At 41.1% G+C, this 19,524-nt stretch overlaps 1 protein-coding gene across 1 annotated transcript; it reads right to left on the bottom strand.

Annotated features, from left to right (window-relative positions):
* Positions 1 to 397: 397 nt before the first annotated feature.
* On the bottom strand, positions 398 to 5,462 carry LOC127057745 (parvalbumin beta). Its single transcript, XM_050966776.1, has 5 exons — positions 5,349 to 5,462; positions 3,399 to 3,466; positions 2,477 to 2,609; positions 2,044 to 2,153; positions 398 to 720 (listed from the first exon to the last, which is right to left on the bottom strand). The coding sequence occupies exons 2-5, from the start codon at positions 3,457 to 3,459 to the stop codon at positions 695 to 697; spliced, it is 330 nt and encodes a 109-aa protein (XP_050822733.1). The 5' UTR covers positions 3,460 to 3,466; positions 5,349 to 5,462; the 3' UTR covers positions 398 to 694.
* Positions 5,463 to 19,524: the final 14,062 nt, after the last annotated feature.

Below are 19,524 nucleotides of genomic sequence, written 5' to 3'. Positions count from 1 at the left end.
AATATAAAGATAAAGGAAGATAATTCCTCTTGAGAGAATTACATTTTAGGCCATTAGCACTTTCTGACAATATAGACGATAGCCTACCTCTTGCTTTTTAAATTAACCAGGAATTTATGCCCTGCTATGAGCTATGTGTCAACTCCTCTTACATTTTTTCTCAAAAAGTCTCACAGTTGGGACTGAATATAGATTATTTTTAGATACCTTGTTAGCATCCCTTTTCCTCAGGGATCATAGAATTAAGCAGAAACAAAACTCAACCAAATCAGAGCAATTAAACACTAAAATGTCATATTGTTTAAGATCATCAAAAGTGTGTCTGGGGTGGGTGGGCTGGAAAGTGGGACTGGGGAACTGGGAAAGGAAGATTTGAGCAGAGAGAATAAAAGACAACAGGTTTTTTTGCAGAATTTTTTAATAATTTTTTTCCTTCTTCCAGCCACAACTTCAACATTGTGAGTGGTTGAAAATCACAAAGTGCCTGCTTTGACACTGAAAACAATGCCACATGACCAAAACACCTGTACATTGCAAGATCTCTTAACAGTCCCATATGTGGAGTTAACATACAGGCATTTTACTAATGCCATGAGACAATATAAAAATGTACAAATATGTGCTGGGTGTGAGGTGCTTGTTGGAGGAGGGAATTTGAAGAGACTGTCCATTATTGCTTTTGGTCTAATGCTCCTTATGCCTTCACCAGAGCCTGGAATTCTGTTAGAGAAAGAAAATGAGAAAAGCAGGGAATAAAACTAGATGAAAGTGGTTATTAGAGCCTTTGGAATGAATACTGTTCAAAAGTCCTAGACGAGAGCCCACCATGTTGTTGTAACAAAGTACTTGAAGCTACTGCTAAATTGAAACACAGGGGGTAGTGTAGCAGCTTTTCACTCCTTAAAACAGATTGTATGCTGAGATGAGGAATGGATCTATAAATTCATATTCTTAGGAAATGCTGAGTTAAAACTGAATTTTATTCAATCCACTGTACCAGGGTTACCAGCTGGAGTGTGAGTTTACCATGCACACTGAATGTGCTGCAATAGCCAAAATGAAAGAGGGTGGATTAGGACAGGGTTGTCACCTTCAGTCTGAATTTTCTTGCTTTTTTAGCTTCCAAATGAGGCACTGAATGTTAGCAGTGACATAGTTTCAGAGTCAGAAGTGTTATCGCTAAGGAGCTGCCTGAGATCTGTATAAGATGATGTCCTATTTGGGGTTTATAAGTAGAAGCTACAAGAGCTGCTGCTGAAGCACATTCCTGCTTCTCCTCCCAAACTCCAGCTAAGATTAGCACGTGTGTCTGCTAGGGTTGTTGCCACCTGTCCTAGTCTGGCCCAGTTTTCAGCAACTTTATCTCCAGTACATGATCCGTGATGCCCTATTTGCTTCCTTGCGAGTTCAAAAAGAAATTGCCCAGCCAGCCCATATCTTTCCTCTTGGGTTTTTTAAAGTAATTTGGTCTAGTTTCCCATAGAAGTGCTGTCCAGTGAAACTTGCACTGATCAGATTATTCTCTAGCACAAATATCATCAGACAAACTCTGAATGAGTGCTGTGTTTTTAAATGCATTACAGCAATTGTAGCATCCTTAAAAAAAAAAAAAAGCACAATCAATCTTTTTACCATATTACTGAGTATAGGTTGAGTGTTTACCTGTGGTCTGATGTGCAGAGCACCCAGAACTGTAACTAAAGTCCATAGGAGCTACTGGTCCTCAGCACCTCTGAAAAATCAGACCCCTAGAGTCGATGGGCCTGACCTTCCCTCCACTGAAAGCAATGGCAAAGCTCTCATTTACTTCAATGGGTGTAGGATCAGTCTCCATATAGGGCCTAATTCTGCTGTCATGGATACTAGTGACAATAGGAGTAAATTGATTGAAATCAGTGAAGCTACGCTTGTGTAAAATCTGTTTCAGAGGGAAATTGGGCCCTATTACGCCACATAGTTATTAGTGCTGTAAATTTACTTTCAGCCTGAAAATACATATTTGAAGAAACCAAAACTTATTGAAGACCACACTGAAAAACTTACCGTCCACTCCGATTTTGCCATCACCATCAGTGTCACCTGCAGCCATGAAAGCCTTGGTCTCAGCAGCAGTTAGAGCTCTGGCACTTGAGGAGAAATTCTGCAGGAACAGCCTGAAATAAAACAAAGACATTACTAAATGTTATTTGTATTATGGAAGTGCTTAGAGCCCAAAGTCAGGATGGGGCCGTACACAGAAGTTCAGCATTTCTGTCTTTCTCACCTAATTCAACAGCCTAAACCCCACAAATGAATATGGTCTAATCTTAACATATGTGGAAATTCCTAAACTTATTTCACAAGCTGAAATTAAGACCACATTCAGAGACAGCCAAGATGCTGGAGTTCCTTTAAAAGCAGCAGCAGATCACAAGACGCAGAGAACATCCAGAAGCCTACGTTTTCTAACAAGTAACAGCAGCTAAGCTATACTTACTGAAGCTCATCTTCCTCAATGAAGCCGCTCTTGTCCTGGTCAAGGATTCCAAAAATTGTCTTTATCTGGTCAGTAGACTTGCTTTTTAGACCGACCTTGGAGAAGAAAGACTCGTAGCTGAAAGAGTCAGCAGCTGGAAGAAACAAAAACCTGTTATTTAAAACCTTTTCTCTTGAGGTTATTACTGTTATACGTATTTCTAAGGCACTCATCCCCATAATATCTGGGTGCCAGGCTCAGTGCTCCAATTCAGCTCCTGCTGCTTTTGTTCCTCAGTGCAGCACACTTGATACAATCTAAATGGAGCTTCCCCTTCTAACGACGTAGGCCTCTGGTTGGATACCCTGTGGCCAAATTCATGTTTCCTGTTAGAATGGACATTCTGCAAAGCCCCTGAAACTTATTTCAATCTGCCTCACAGGCAGTTACAATAAACATTTACAGTATGTGTGTCTGACATAAAGCCTTTCGGCCGAACCCTAAAGCCTTTACTCCAGCTTCACTCAGTCATTACACAGGCAAAGGCTTCAAGAGAAAATAAATTTCATCCAGGGTCTTCAACTGTCTCACGGAATAGACATAAATGTGGGCATGATCCTGCACGGCAGGACCTCAGTGAATGAATACTTAAGACAAATTCTCAACTGGTGTAAAATTGGCGTAGGGCAATAGAAGTCCATGGAGCTACACCAAATGTATACCAGCTGAGGATGTAGCCCTTTAACTCCAGTTTGTTGCTGCACATGTAAGGGAATGGTACCCATAAAATAAGCTGTTATACATCTTTTTGAATTCAGGAGGCTACCTTGCAATGCAGCTACAAAGAGATCTTACAGGGAAGGGATCTACAGAGAAAACAAGAGCCATATCATATTAAGATATAAAAATAATGTCTCCTTGTTGCAGAGGGACCGTTCCTTACCCTGGCAGCTGGTAAGAGCAGCTTCAATATCTTGAGCAGAAAGGATATCAGTCATAGCCATTGCCGAACTGTAAAATAAATGTGAGATATTTAGTCATTAAAATAACTTCTCCATCTCTTTCACGCAAAGGCTCTGTTTGAAGCTGCTGGTGTGACAACGTCTGATAAAGGATACATTATTCATCTAATTGTAAATGGAGCATACAGTAACAGTTGTCTGCAGCAGGTGCTTCCATTTGAAGCTGAGGAATGAGTGAGGAATTCCACATGACAGGGTGTAGGGCCGGAGTAAGATATGATGTATGGGGAGCATGGGAAGAGAGCAAGTCAAAGGTGTCTAGCACCCCAAAAGTGTGACTTCTGCAAGGATTTCCCTGGAAGTAGATTATTACTCATTTAAAAGGTATTATATAAACAGTCAAAATGTATCTACAGAGTACATAAAACAGAGGGCCATTTTTATCCCTGGTAAAGTTCTTGGAGCTATTTTGCCTAGAATATTTTAAAATCAAATCATGACTATCAGTGAATTGGCTGATATTTAAAAAAAAATTAAAAATAAAAAAAATTATAAGATGAAGATTTAGTCTGTTTATTCTAATTTAATTTTAAAGGAATCTAAATGCACAGGACCAAATACAACCCACGCCTAGCTCCACTGAGGTAAATTGAATTACACCAGAGATGAATTTGGCATCTTGCATTTATGTTTCTATGGAAGACTAACTCTCATGGTAGCTGTCTAGACAACTGTTCTCCTTAAACAAGTTGGGCTGCCTTGCCTCGGCACAGAGTAGAATGAGCTGGATTTTTACCCAAATGCCTTCATTTGGTAAATTGATGTGCTGAGAGTAAATCTGTGAAGACTGGAGGAGGGAAGCCAGATTCTTCTGAAACATCAGCTTTTAACAAAAATCCCCTTCTCCTCACTGAAGCAAAGATGGCTCCAGAGGCTCTGTTTGACAAAGCTGTGTGTTGATTACCAAAAAGTTGCTGAGGCCCTAAATCCCAGCCTATTCTGTTCATGGGAATGTAATTTAATATTAATACAGTTGCACTGCTATAGTATTCTCCACTGAAGATTTCAAAGTATATCACAATTATTAATGAGTTAAGATTCACAACATTTCTGTGAGGTAGGTACGTATTATTTATGGATGGGGAAGTGACTTTCTGAGGGATGTCTATGGCAGAGTCAGGAATAGAATCAAGATCTCCCAAGCCCATCCCAGTGCTTTTCCAAGAAACTATCTTTCCCATATAAAATATTTGTAGAAAAATTAAATATGTTTCCCCTTTTATTTTCCCTTCTGGGCATATGGATGTGAGGGAAGATGGGGTGGTTAACCATTTATGACCTATGTGCCCTGTTAATCAGCTCTACATAAGTTGGAAACTTGCTCAGGCAATGAGTTGGCTACATCAATCCAAACTGATTTCTGAGAGAGGAAATGAACAGTTAATCATATAGGTCTGGCTAGTCCTTGCTTGCAGGTACTTCAGAAGGTGCAAAGAAACAATAGGGCAAATTCCCCACTGGTTTCAATGGGTGCCTCTCCAATTAAGTTTCTCCACTGGTGTTTCTTCCGCTTATGCTAGCAGTGAATTTATCTCAGTGACTTCTTGTGAATACTTGCTACCATTGCTCTCAGCATTCAGGGTAATAGGGAATTATGCCAATCCCACTTCTCACTGCTGATGGTAGAAAAAATGAAGGGGAAAAGTTAAAAGTGGGAAAAAAAGTTGGAGCATGCCATCATTTCTGAGAGGTGCACCATACTGCCATTTCCCTCCCATTAGTCTGATCACTGATTTCATTCTACTCTAGATTGTATGTCAGACTGCAAGGATTATAAGATTTTGTTTTGTTTTTTTAATTGCCTAGGTTCTTTCAGTTTATGAAGCGTTTTGTTTTTCTTTTGCTAAAAGCAGAGGTTCTAATGGTCTTACCTTTGTGGTCTTCTTGACTGGACAAGGAGACAATCTAGTTGGAAGGAAAGCACTTGCTGTGTGTCTCCAGCAGAGCTGAGCTTGCTTATATATACTTTAAGTTGTATACCATATACAGATTTTAGATTTCAGCGTCATGAAGGGGGAATGGTGTCGAATGAACTTGCCTAACTAATCATCTTACACTATTTTTATCTCAAGAGAATACATATGATATTTGCAAACGAAATAAGATAAGTGGCGAGATATGTGGAAAGGACTGCGTTGTATTAAATTTCTTCTGATTTAAGCAGAAAATATCAACTTCTTCATATGATCTAGGCCACAGACAAACAATCTAATACATTTGATCCCAGTACTCAGATGAACTGAAGCTAGACCGAATCTTGATGAGATGCATTAGATAAACATTTTAAAGTGATAACTTTTTATATTATTTGTAGACAAGGCTTGGGGTAAAGGAAAAAATGGAAATTGAAGTTTACTCATGTACGGAATATTGCCATACTGAAATTTTGGGTAGCATATGGTTTAAGGAGAATAATAGTGATATTCTCACAAAGATTTTGGGGCTGTTGTCATTTTAAAAACAGTGACTGTGATGCTGCAATAGGTAATATAATATTATGCCAGTCCATCAGAACAGCAAAAAGCATCTATTTCTGTAATGGTTGAGGAATTTGGTTTGTTCCTAATCAGAACCTGAGAATTCTTTGAAGTTCGGAAGCAGTACTCATGTTTAGCTGTGTTATGTCTGAGTGATAGGAAGGGCCTGATCTACTTAGCTGTCTCTGAGATGCAGCCTTGTGAGTTTCAGCTTGAGGGATCTTTGCATTTATAATAAAAAAGAGAGGAAATTTTCCGAAGCGTCACTGCAGCGGACACTATGAGAGGGATGTCTTTACAATTTTTAAGCTGTTTTCAGATCTCTTTTAGGTATCTAATCCTCTTAATTTTTTTTCCCCATTGCTGTTTTCCAAAGTTGCTCTGTGCTGTGGTACATTGTTCAAAAGATTAAATAACCGAGAAACAATTGAATTGTCTGAATTTTCTTTCATGAGATGTAATGGACAAATACGTCAGTGCCCAGGTTTGATTGATTTCTTTCAGAAACTGTTAATTTCTGCTAGAAAAATTACCCGCATTTTTTTTTCAAATCAGAAAAACGGCCCACATTGTGCCAGCCGTCCTGCATAAAAATGGATGGCATGATATTGGCTAATGAAACTAAGTTAAGAAGAAAGACAAAATCTGCTAAAACTCTGGAATGGCATGAGTATAAATAAGAATTTGAACCACGAGTGTCTATGTCAGAGGATGCTTTCAATTTTTGAAGCAATAGCATCTCATCTTGCTCAGAGCTAATTCCGCATACTTTAACCTCTCACCCTCATTCTTCTATTTAAAAATAGCATTGATTACTATTATTTGTTTTAGTGCCTGTGGCCCATAACCATTAGTCTGCTCTTAAGTGTGTGAATCACTTGAGGACACAAATGTGGTTTTGTTTTCCAATGGGTTGTATTAGCCAGATTATTCCTTTTGTTTGCTGTAATTTTAAGGACAGATCCTGAATCAAATGATTTACAGCCCCAGACAGTTGAACTGTGGTCAGACTCTGGCAAATTTTGGAGCCTGGTTTGCATTGAAGTCGAAGGCAGCAGAGATCCAAAACACGTGCAGTGGCTGGCAGGATGAAATGCACAGAGATCATGTAACACTATTTACAGCCAGCCTCCAACAGCCTTTTTAGCAGCAAGTGCTACTTAGAGACTGCAAAACACATCTGTCTGTCTGGCTGATTTTACTTTTTTTCATCAAAGCCTGTTAATAGCCTTCCAGTTTCAGCAGCCACCCAATTTAGCAGGGGGAGGGAGACCTCTGTAGCATTAGGAAACAGCAGGAAGTAAGGAAAGGATGATCCCCTTCAGACAGACAGATTCCTTCTTAGGGACAGTTTAGACCAAGGGACCTGCACCATTTCAATCCTCTTACATCTGTTTGCCTGCTATAGGATTTCTTGTTTAATGCATGAAGCAGCAATGGTATAAATACTGTTCTCTTTCCATTTTAGGCCTCCAGTCTTGATTATGATTTTAACTCTGCTAGTGCCAAAATTACCTTCTCCCCCCACAGGTCGAAAGGCCACATTTTAAACTAGACGACATTAAGTTGCTATCCTTGGGAAATCAGGATCTGTGGGGCCCATCAAAATCCTCCCCTCTGTCTGCCTTCCCATTCCTCCATCTCTGTGTAGTGTGCTGTGCCACTGCACGATATAGTTCTGTTGTCCCCCTTCACCCTGGAGGTGGCTGCATTTTTCTGGTGCAGTGATTCTTGTATCTTGTAGTTAGGCAAATGCTGCAAACATGTTTTTTGTGACTATACACTCTAATTTTCAATTAATTTGCTTAGGTCTCCCTTGCATCTCTTTTGTGTTTCATTTCCATGCATGTTCATGAAAAGTGAATTTCAAAGTCCTATGTGGAGATTTTTTCTAAAGCTGCATTTTATAGATGCACATATGAAACGCGGACAGACCCTGGTTGTCGGTGGGCAGGATAAAACCTGAGACCTCTGGAACTAAATGCGCAAGTCTCTACTACATGAGCTAAAAGTTACATGCTCTTAGTTAAGGCTGTAGCGGACTCATTAATCTCTAAGTGGTGTAGGTGCCACTAGAGGGGGACAGAGCACCTACCCAGCAGGCATGGGTTACACATACAGCTTTTAACACTGGATTGAAAATGTCTGTGCACTCATCAAATCAGGTAATAAAAATCATACCGTGTGACTTCACCAATCATATATAACCAATACTATTTGAATAGTGAAAACAGAATAGTTTGTTTATTCATTCATCTTGTAAAACATTTTGGGATCCTACAAAACAAAACAAAACAGGTCCCAGTGGCCTAATGGATAAGGCATTGGCCTCCTAAGCCAGAGGCTGTGGGTTCACTTTCATCCCATCTGTAGTGAAGAGCTTCTTTGTTTAATAGGCAGCAGGTTTAAAACAAACAAAAGGAACTGTGGAACAACCTGTGGAACTCTTTGCCAGAAGATGTTGTTAAGGTCAAGACTATAACAGGGTTCAAAAAGAGCTATATAAATTCATGGAGGCTAGGTCTATTAATGGCTATTAGCCAGGATGGGCAGGGATGGTGTTTATAGCCTCTGTCTGCCAGAAGCTGTGAATGTTCATTCCCTCTGGGGTACTTGGCATTGGCCACTGTCGGAAGACAAGATACTGGGCTAGATGGATCTTTGGTCTGACCCAGTATGGCCTTTCTTATGTAAATTACATACATTTATTATTATGCCAGTGCACCATCCTGTCTGTTGAACAGAAATTCTAGGTTTGAGAGCACTCATTTGTTCTATTTTCTATTGTATGCCATTGTACGCAAAAGTTTTTACTGTCTGTGAAGGTAACTGTTGAGTCACAACTTTCAGTAACTGCCAAGGACTCTAGCAGGCAGACTGTAACTGTATCGTACATGGGAACATTTGTATTAAAGTATTTTCCCTGAAGAAGGTAGTGAAGGAGAAGCTGCCTTGCTGGCAGGAAGCAGTGCATGAAAAATCAAATAAGATTTGACTTATTTTGTGTAGACTTTAACTATAACAATTGTTAGATAATTTGCTGTATGGTAATAAACTGATGTTACTGTCTGAAGCCACATAATTACAATTTATGTGACTGATTTTAAGAGGTGCTGAGCACTCAGACTTCCCATTGACTGCAACCAAACTAACTATAAAAGCAGCAAAGAATCCTGTGGCACCTTATAGACTAACAGACGTTTTGGAGCATGAGCTTTCGTGGGTGAATACCCACTTCCTCAGATGCATGTAGAGGAAATTTCCAGGGGCAGGTATATATATGCTAGCAAGCAAGCTAGAGATAACAAGGTCAGTTCAATCAGGGAGGATGAGGCCCTGTTCTAGCAGTTGAGATGTGAAAACCAAGAGAGGAGAAACTGGTTCTGTAGTTGGCAAGCTATATATATATGTATATATATATATATATATACTAATTACAAACCTTCCTACCTAGTGTCAAATCTCTTACTCTCCTTATTTATGTCAGACAATGGATTACTTGCATAATACAAGCAATATTTATATTTAGCCCCTCATCTGTGATTTGCTAAAGATGAGTGCCAACCCTTGATCCAAAACTTTAGGGAAACTTGGATCCAGATCTGAATTTCACATCAAGGTTCTATCATGATAATCGCCTCAGATCTGATCGCACCTGCACTTGAAGGTTTTCGTGTCTGAATCCACTCTGTAGATCATTGCCATTTCTAATGCTTATTAAACGAGTGTACATGTGAAAGAAGTAAGAAAAAGGCTTTTTCAGATAAAGACTTCCTAGATGATGGATATATTAATCCATTTCATCCATTGGATTCATTCGTGAATCCATTTAATAAATAAAACATTTAAACTTTGGGGTGATTGTTTCTGCAGTTTGAAAACCCACACAGATCACATCAGAAAAATAGAGCAACCTGCCTGCCATAATACTAAAGTCAAAAGCTACTTCATTACCTAGTGGAATGCCACCTGCAAGGGTCCTAACAGGATGGCCAATGTAAATTCAGGCGAGGGATAATCTTACCATTTGTTGCGTGGGAAAATAACTTCAGCTACACCAAAGCAATTTTCAACACATGAAGACAATATTTTATACCTAACTCATAAGCAAAAGTTAATGATTAAAAGAAAAGAGCTACTTGATGTTTGTTTGGCCAGTTCTTTCCTCCTAAGTGTAATACCAATAGGAAAATCAAAGGAGGCCATCATTCATGCATAGGCAACCTACAGAGCTGGTTGTAGCTTTATACTGTGCCCACAGCTTAGAGGAAAGTTTTATTTAATAGCCTAGAGAGACTCAACGTAAGTCATTACAAGTGCACTGAACCTGCAACTTTTACTTATGTAGTAATCAGCTGAAGATATTGGGACAATTTGCATGAGTGTTGCAGAAATCAGCATAGTATTGACCACAGCAGTAAGGAAGCTTTTTGGGGCAGGGACCTTTTCTGATTCTGTGTTTGTATAGCATATAGCACCCTGGGGGCCTGGGCCATGACAAGGGCTCCCAGGAACTACAGTAATAAATAATAATGTAATTGTATGTCAGATTTAGAAAGTTACCAGAGAATTACAAAGATGGATGTGGCATAGTTGTCAGCAAACCCTTCCAGACATAGCGGGCCTGATTCTCAGTTATACAAGGCTGCTTAGACTACTCTGGCAGTGTAAAGAGGCCTTAACATGGGACTAAATTACATTTACACTCACTTTAATGCCCTTTTATGCTACTAGAGCAATGTAAAGGGGCCTCAGTGCAACTGACAATCTGATCCAATAGGCCTATGGCCAGATTTTGTCCCACATCAGCATAATTGTTATAAATAACAATTCCTGGGATCAGGGCAACTGCATCGGAAAAGGTTTGCTGTCATTGAAAAGGCCTGCAAATGACTGCCTCAGCAGAAAATTATTTGTCAGTCAGAGGAGACTGTCAGACATACCAATATTTGAAATGAATCCAGGTTTATTTTTTGGGTCGTATCACACTGTAAATCAGGGGTCACTCCACGGAAGCCAGTGTGGTTAGAACTGTATGAAATCAGAATCAGGCCCATTATTTCAACAATGCCCTCATCTGATGCTGATATTACTGCTGTAATGCAATGCATTTGTTTTTCCTATAACTGTGTTACCAGTCAAGCCTATACATTTCTAGCTTACTGAAACCATATTTGCTATAATAAAAATGTTCTCTGCCATAAAAATGAACCTTACAGATGCTGGCTCCAGTGCACAAAAACTACCAAAGCACTAACAATAATCAAAATGAGGATCTTGGAAAAATAAGATGAATTAAAATGGAAGCTGATACTGCAGATGTAATGGTATCGGATATGGAAGCATTAAGTCTTTAATAACAAGAATTCATCCAGCATTTTAATGCTCAGCCTGGTTTGATCAAATAGTGCATCAATAATAATGATTCAGTTGTTCAAATATTTAAAGGATCAGTGGGATGAAAAACAGAAAAGGGTATTGTCCTTTCTATACAGTACTGTATTTGTATTGTAGCTCATTAGCATTACCACTTTTATTGCTGTCCAGGTCTCCTGGTGATTTCAGGCTTTATTATAGACTACAAAACAATGTAAACAGAAAATGTGAGTCTCTATTATTTAGAGATGATGTGGCCCCAGTTGTGGACAAGCTAGGTTACTTTTACAGTTGCTTCTACCAGCAAATTGCTCTACTCAGTGGGAATAAAGTAAAACAGCTTACTCTGTTTGAAGGGAACATATTTCTTTTCAAATATATTGTTCTGTTGATTGGTTAAATGGATGTATAGTGTTCAGGTGATAAATTAATTCACGGAAAGACTCATTTACACAAATTGTGATTGCCGTAGATGCAGCTGGATAGTAGCACTAACTGCATTTTGTTAACATTTCCAAGATCTAAAAGGGTAGGATACTGTTTTTTAAAAAAGAGCAGTTTTCTTAAGCTAGGACTTTTGGGGGCAAAAGGTTAACTGAAACTCTATGATGTGAAACCTCCCTCATTATTAAGACTTCAACCATGGCTATAAATGGCTAGGTATTATACAGGAAATTTCTATGAAATGTCCAGAAATTGACCATGAGGTTTTGCTACCCTTTCTGCAGACACTGGCAAGTAAAATTGGAGTGATGCTTGAGTGGCTGTATTATTTTCTAAAATAATCCAGAGAGCAGCATGAGGCAATTACTGTTTTGCCCTGAGAGGTCTCTTCTGTGGGTTGCCACCAAGTTCTGTTCTTTCACCCCTTCTATTCACTGATTAAATGAGGCTGCTTGGGCAGATAGTGAGGCAAGTTGGGTGACAGAGCCATCAGGCTACAGACAAGCGTCGGCTCTTCTTCTTTCCAACAAATCTGGACATTGGAGTCTTTCTGGTCTCCAGTTGTCTACTGAAGGCTTTAACTAGATGAAGATTGGCTGGCTAAATCTCAGTCCTGCCAAGACAAAGCCATTGCTGGATGACTGGGAGGAAATGTCAAGAGTAAAGTATAATGTTGTTATAATGCGAATTGGTTCACCTTTTGTTAACAAGATCCTAGAGGTTTTCCTGTATACTAATCTGCTTTTAAAGAGTCAAGAAATAGATGTAGCCAAAAGCACTTCCTATAATCTGTGCTTGGCAAGGAAGTTCTGACGTTATCACACAGGTACAGATCTTGACACAGTAATTGGTGCCTTTGTCACCATCTGATTAGGTTACTGCAATTCTTTTTTATGAGGGCATGTCTGAAGGCCACTTGGATGCCTGCTGATACTGAATGCTCTGCTCACATACTTTGCCATGTTTTTTGAAGAAAGCATGTGACTTTTGTGCTCCACAGTCTCACCAATCCATTTCTTGATGAAATGTAAGACGTTGGGTTTAGTGTGTGAAGCCCTGCCAGTTTTGGGTCCTGACTCTCCTAGAAAACATCTACTTTGTGTGTTCTTTCCTGAGAGAACAGCCAAGGTGCTTAAGGCAGGCAGTGTTGCCAACTCATCGGTGATTTTGACTGCTGCAAAAGCCAGTCTCACTGAGGTGATTTCCAGTCTTGACCCAGGGGACCCCCTCACTAATTGGCTCTGTTCCCGATTTGCCCACCTCCTGGGGAACAGCATCAATCAAGGCTGTTGCAGTGGCCAGGCAGACCTCTCTCCCTGCCCCTCAGGAGACAGAGAAGTTTTTGGATAGAGACAGGGGAGAGGGAGCAGCTGACACCATTTTCACAGGAGTGGAGAGGAAGGAAGGAATAGAAAGAGCCCAGCAGTTCAGTTCCCTTCTTTCCTCTTCCTTACTGTGAAAAAAAAATGGGTTGGCTCCTCCCTGCTCTTCATCCTTCCCAGATCAACACCCATAGCACCAACTGGATATAGTCCAGCACAACTCCTGATGGGCCTTTGGAAAAGAACCTATCTCCAAAGTGGCCAGGCATGAAAAAAGTTGCCAAATCAGATAAAGAGGCAAAAAGACCTTACAAATACTCTTATAAAAGACATCACTCAGCTAAAGGACTGCCAGGTCTAGGACCTAGTGACTGTATTTGTGTCACATTGGATAAAGAAATAGGATGGAGAACTCCTAGCTGTTGTTAAAAAAAAAAAAGATCACCCAGGTGATACGTGATCAAGACCAAAAGAGTTCAACGGAAACTGTTAACATCTACATTTGTTCCTCAAAAAGAACAATCAACAGTGCAAATTCTACAGGTGGCAGATGCAGAACAAGAAAACGACGACTCCAAGATTCCAACTTGACCAAAGATAGTTGTTGCAATTAATGGTCAGCCAGATGACCAAGCTGTTACGTATTCGGGGCTGGTAATTAGAAAACCAGTATTATTTGGAGACACTTTTCAGAATGAGCAATACTGAACTTTAAAGGTAGTGTGATAGCGTAAATTTTGTAAATGGTAGGAAGGTAAAACTTAAAGGGGGAGAGGTAATGGAATGCTAAGATGTATGATACTTTTCAACCACTTGAGGGCACCATGTGCAACATACTTTAACGAGCTCATAACAACTATTTCTGGTGATACATTAAATGTCTTAATGTAAACACATCTCTGATGTATTCTCAGGGAAGGACTATCATAACCTTAGTCCCAGATTTGGACCTTAGCGTCCAAAATATGGGGGTTAGCATGAAAACCTTCAAGCTTAGTTACCAGCTTGGACCTGGTACTTGCTGCCACCACCCAAAAAATTAGAGTGTTTTGGGGCACTCTGATCCCCCTGAAAAAACCTTCCCTGGGGACCCCAAGACCCAAATCCCTTGAGTCTCACAACAAAGGGAAATAATCCTTTTTCCCTTCCCCCCTCCAGGTGCTCCTAGAGAGATACACAGACACAAGCTCTGTGAAACTACACAGAGTGACTCCCCCTCTCTGTTCCCAGTCCTGGAAACAAAAAGTACTTTCCTCTTCACCCAGAGGGAATGCAAAATCAGGCTAGCAAATTCAACACACACAGATCTCCCCTCTGATTTCTTCCTCCCACCAATTCCCTGGTGAGTACAGACTCAATTTCCCTGAAATTTCCCAGTAAAGAAAACTTCAACAGGTCTTAAAAGAAAGCTTTATATAAAAAAGAAAGGAAAAATACATACAAATGGTCTCTCTGTATTAAGGTGACAAAATACAGGGTCCATTGCTTAAAAGAATATTGAATAAACAGCCTTATTCAAAAAGAATACAAATCAAAGCACTCCAGCACTTATATTCATGCAAATACCAAAGAAAAGAAACCATATAACTTACTATCTGATCTCTTTGTCCTTACACTTAGAAACAGAAGATTAGAAAGTAAAACTACTTCTCCAAAGCTCAGAGACAGCAGGCAGACAGACAAAGACTCAGACACAAACTTCCCTCCACCCAAAGTTGAAAAAATCCAGTTTCCTGATTGGTCCTCTGGTCAGGTGCTTCAGGTGAAAGAGACATTAACCCTTAGCTATCTGTTTATGACAAGGACACTCTGTAGCCAGTCCATATCTGGTACAGAAGCCTGACCTGCTATTAGCAACCCTGCAATCTACCATGTATAAGGTGTACCTCACACCCTGCCCATTCCTGGAACACCATGCCTGAGAAGAGTGAGAGAGAGTGAATGCTGAAACTGTCCCCTCCGAGGCCTGGGAAGAGGGAGACCATAATGCAGCGCCCCCTCCCCCAAGGCCTGGGAGCGAGTAAGAACCCCTGGAACTGCAGAAGGAGCAGCGGTATGCTGAGGGGCAAGAAACAGTTGTGGGACAGGGGGCAAAATTGATGTGGGAGAAGAGGGGGTACTTAATTAATTGCTGGGATGGGCAAGAGGGAAGAGGCCAGTGCCCTTGTGACTCATTACTGGCCTCCAATTTTGCTTATAAGTGGGAACCTGAGCTCAAGGGGGCAGGGGGAGAGACTGGGCAAGGAGAGCAGCCTGAGAGTCAGTCAGGAAAAGGGGCAAGTGAGAACTGTCTGTGGAGAAAAGGAGAATCCCAGCACAGGAGAGCTGGCACAGAAAACCATTGGGAAGAGCAAACATTGATGGTGAGGCGTGGCTGGACCTTGGGAAGCCCTGCTGAGTTAAAGGAGAGCTCATGCTGAGGCCCCTCAGAAGAAGGGGAAGGGCCAGCCTGGTTAGGAGAAACTGAGCCCGAAACAAGAGAGTTGATGCAGGAGGGTGGCTCTCAGGAGCAGAGGAAAGACTCATAGGCAAGGAGGCCCGGGTCAGTGGAATACTCAGAGAAACCCCCTTGTAGCAGGCCCATAGGTGCCACTTTGTGATTTGCCAGGGGGTGCTCGACTCCCTGCTCCACTCCAGGCCCCACCCCCACTCCACCTCTTCCCCCAAGGCGCCACCCCTGCCCAGCCTCTTCCCGCCCTTCTTCTTCCCACCCCCTGCTCCACCCTTTGCCCCAAGTGAGCCCTGCCCTCGCTCTGCCCCCTCCCCCCAGCACACTGAACAGCTGATTGCTATGGGCAGGAGGTACTGGGAGGGAGAGGGAGGTGCTAATGGGGGGGGGCCCACCAGCAGGTGGGAGGCACGGGATGGGGAAGGAGCTGATCAGTGGCATCACTGGTGGGTGTTGAGCGCCCACTATTTTTTTAGTCAGCGCCTGAGTGGAGGGCTGCAGTGAGCCAAGCCCATGACAAGGGTTGGTCCTGGAGGGACATTCCCTGGGCAAGGATAGGACTTACAGGCAGGGAGACTTGGCTGAGTGGAACATTGCATGGAGCTATGTCACAGGACTCGGAACCCTGCCTTGGGGCTACCAGATAAGGGTCATGGGAGATAAATGAATCTTGGAGCTCTCAGGCAGATGGCCTGAGGAGTGGAACTCTGGAATAATGACAGAAAGAGTCTGAAAACAGACTGGAGATGGACTTTGGAAAGGGGATGCTGCAAATGACATCCCAGGAAGGGGCCTGGAAAACTGCTGTGAAGCTGTTGTACTTTGGGGATTTACGGAGAGTGGTTTTATCATATGCATTGTGTGGAATATTGAACATGTAGAGGAATAAATTATGCCTAGAGGAGGGCTTTTCAATTGGACATTTTGAGAAACAATGTCCTTTTTGTGGATGGAAGAAGGGGGGAAACTGAGGTAAGTGCACCTGTTGTTTGTGACCTATGAAAAAAGGGTGTTCTGAGGAGGATCTGTCTTATGACAGGCAGATTGGGGTTGGTTGGGCACATAATTAAGTAGAATTGTGGGATCTGAAGAGAAGCTAGAAGCTCGCCACCATCAGGCAACCAGCAAGAATTCCAGCAGTGGGGTCCAGAATCAACCTACTCTGTACATTTGTGAGAGCTGGCAACAATAACTGCCACATACATGGTGGCAGAGTTCAAAAAACAATACAATCTTATGATGATTGTATATTTGGAGTTGATAATACTGGGTAGCAGCACCTAGATGTGAACATCATGAAGCTGAGATGCACTGAGCATGCTTTATGAACTCTTTTGTATAAAAATTCCCATGGGATTCCTAGAATCTTGACTGAGTTGCACAGGATGCAATTCAGGGTAGGATTTATCCTGACATTTTTACTCAAATGTTAATTACCTCTGTACAATATATAAGGTTACAGAAATTAGATGATCATATTAAGCCTGTACTAACCATTTTTCCAGAACTAATATCTCAAAATGCTGTGGAAAAGGTAATTTCAGAATACCAAATCTGAGCTATTTCCTGAAAGATCTAATACTTAGCGCTTTAATGAATAGTCGTGTTGAAAAATGCTTGCTTGTCAGTGCAAAAATTTTCTCTAAGGCTGAGGATCATATGCCTTTAGAATGGATTGAGTAGTCGACAGTTCAGACAGCAGTTTCAGTTATGCGATGGTTCTGATTATGAACAATAGAATTCTTTCACATGGGAAACTGTGTGTTATTAGAAGTTAAACCTACCAGAATGAGTATCTCAAGTTATACTTGGGAGAAATGTTAGAGAAGGTCTAAAGTTCATGAATACTTGGGCAGTCAGATATTTTGAGATTAAGCAAACAACTGGATACCACAAAGTAGATAAAGGAGCATATGTAAAAAAATATTGTTCTGTCTGCCAGCAAAGTGAGCCTACTGAGATGAAGTTAATAAGCCCTCAACAACCAAGGGACTGACTGTGGTAGAAATGTCATTGAGACATTGATGGCCACAGTAAAAAGGATACCAGGCACTCCCCCTGCTTTTTTTGGGTAAACTTCTTCCAAAATCTCAAGCAGCTGTTTATCAATCTGGAAACTGACCATATGCTGTATGAATTATCTGTAGTTGTTATCATTCTGTGATGCTCCAAACTGTTCTGGGCACTTTGCCGTAGAAATAAAAGGACATGGGGCCTGCCCTGAAAATCTTAAATTCCTGATGCATCACTATGGGTGTCAAAAGAGGAAGGGGAAAAAGAAAGGTGTATCAGCAAGAAGATCATCAGGATACTCGGTTAAGGCATGTTCACATCATGCAGGAATAACAATCGTTTGAAAGAATCCAAATTCAAGATGGAGATATTCAAATCCACTCTGGCTGCAGTCAACAGAGGGGGTTTTCTGTCATCAACAGGATGAGCAGGATGCCTGCTGAGGTCTTGACTTCCCACAAAAGCTGCACTGATTTAACTAAATTGGTTTAGTTAAAATGCTGTAAACTGTTGTGTGGATACTATTGAATTGATGCTTTCGCCTTGTATGAACATTCTTAAATCAGTTTAAGAATGTCTTATAGCAATTTATTTAAACTAGTTATTTAAACTGATGCAAATTTTGCATGAGGACGAGGTGCTGGACATACCCATTCATATCTCATGGAAGATTTCTTCAGTTTACCTTTGGACTGCACAATTCCCAATACAGATCATTCTTGATGCCTCTGCCAGATCAAGGTATGTATTAAAAATTGGATGGAATCTGAAATTCTCACCAACAGAATGATCCATACATATAATTCTGCAGACAGCAGAATCTGGTGGCTGTTCTTTTGCCTCTTATTAGCCTACTTGACACTCCTTTTATACACAAACTCCCACTGAGTTCTCTGGGAATACTGTGGTGTAATGAGTGCTGGAAAGGGCTTCTTGTGTGAGCAGAAATCCTTTAATATGTCTTCAAAGTGACTTGCAAAAAGGAAAAAAACCACAATTGGGGGAGTGCCATCTTTTGGAGATTTATGTTGCATAAAGAAGGCCTGAAAGATTGTGACCATTTTTTTTTCTGCTCATTTTTACCAAGTAAATATCAGGGATGTTAGCTTTCCTGGTTTTGCTGGAGGTTTCAGATATAGACTGTGAATTTTCTCAGCCTTTATTTGAAGGGTCAGGGGTATTAAGTCTTTAGCAAAGACTTCCTTTCTTCCAAATGTTTCTCAGTTAAGGTCCAGCATTTAATTAAGTGGCATTAATAAAAGCAACCAAAAAGCATAGAGGGTAAAATCCTGGTCCCACTGATAACTGTGATAAGACTCCCATTGACTAGATTTGGGGGGAGGATTTCACCCACAGTTTTTAACAGTTGGAATAAGAATAACTTCCCTTGTCAATTGAGGTTGACAAGCAGGTTTCACTTGCATGGTATCCTTATGTTATAAGGTATCAGTTCTCCACAGTGCTTAATTTGTAATGAAAGAGGTGCTGGAGTTCAAGCATTTTTTTAATGTTCATAACTGATGCAGCAAGCCCAAAGCGTGTTAAGCACTGGTTCTCCAGTCTCCATGGAGTCTTCCAGGAACAACAGGATAGATGAACCTTTAACAACAAATCTTTCAAGCCCACTTCATACCTGATAAAGTAGCTCACACCCATACACAGAGAGACACACACAGACCCCCGCACACACAAATTCAAACCCCAAGACACATACCCACCTTTAAACACTCTGGCACCAATCCTCCCGTTGCTTTGCACTACCCAACTGCTGCAAAGCAGCCTTAAACCAGATGGATATGGCCCCTCAAGGATCTCCTGTGCATAGAGGATTCCTCAGGTGACAAAGAGCTGCAGATGCTGACAAAGGAGGTGTGGTCTGGGCTCCCCAGAATTTTCTGGGGATCCCCAACTGCCGTAGTATACCCAGATGATGCTATAGCGTACCCAGATAATGCAGGTTGGTGCT

The sequence above is a fragment of the Gopherus flavomarginatus genome, chromosome 9, assembly GCF_025201925.1.
Source record: "Gopherus flavomarginatus isolate rGopFla2 chromosome 9, rGopFla2.mat.asm, whole genome shotgun sequence".
NCBI lineage: Eukaryota > Metazoa > Chordata > Testudines > Testudinidae > Gopherus > Gopherus flavomarginatus.
This window is presented reverse-complemented; position numbering and strand designations above follow the sequence as displayed.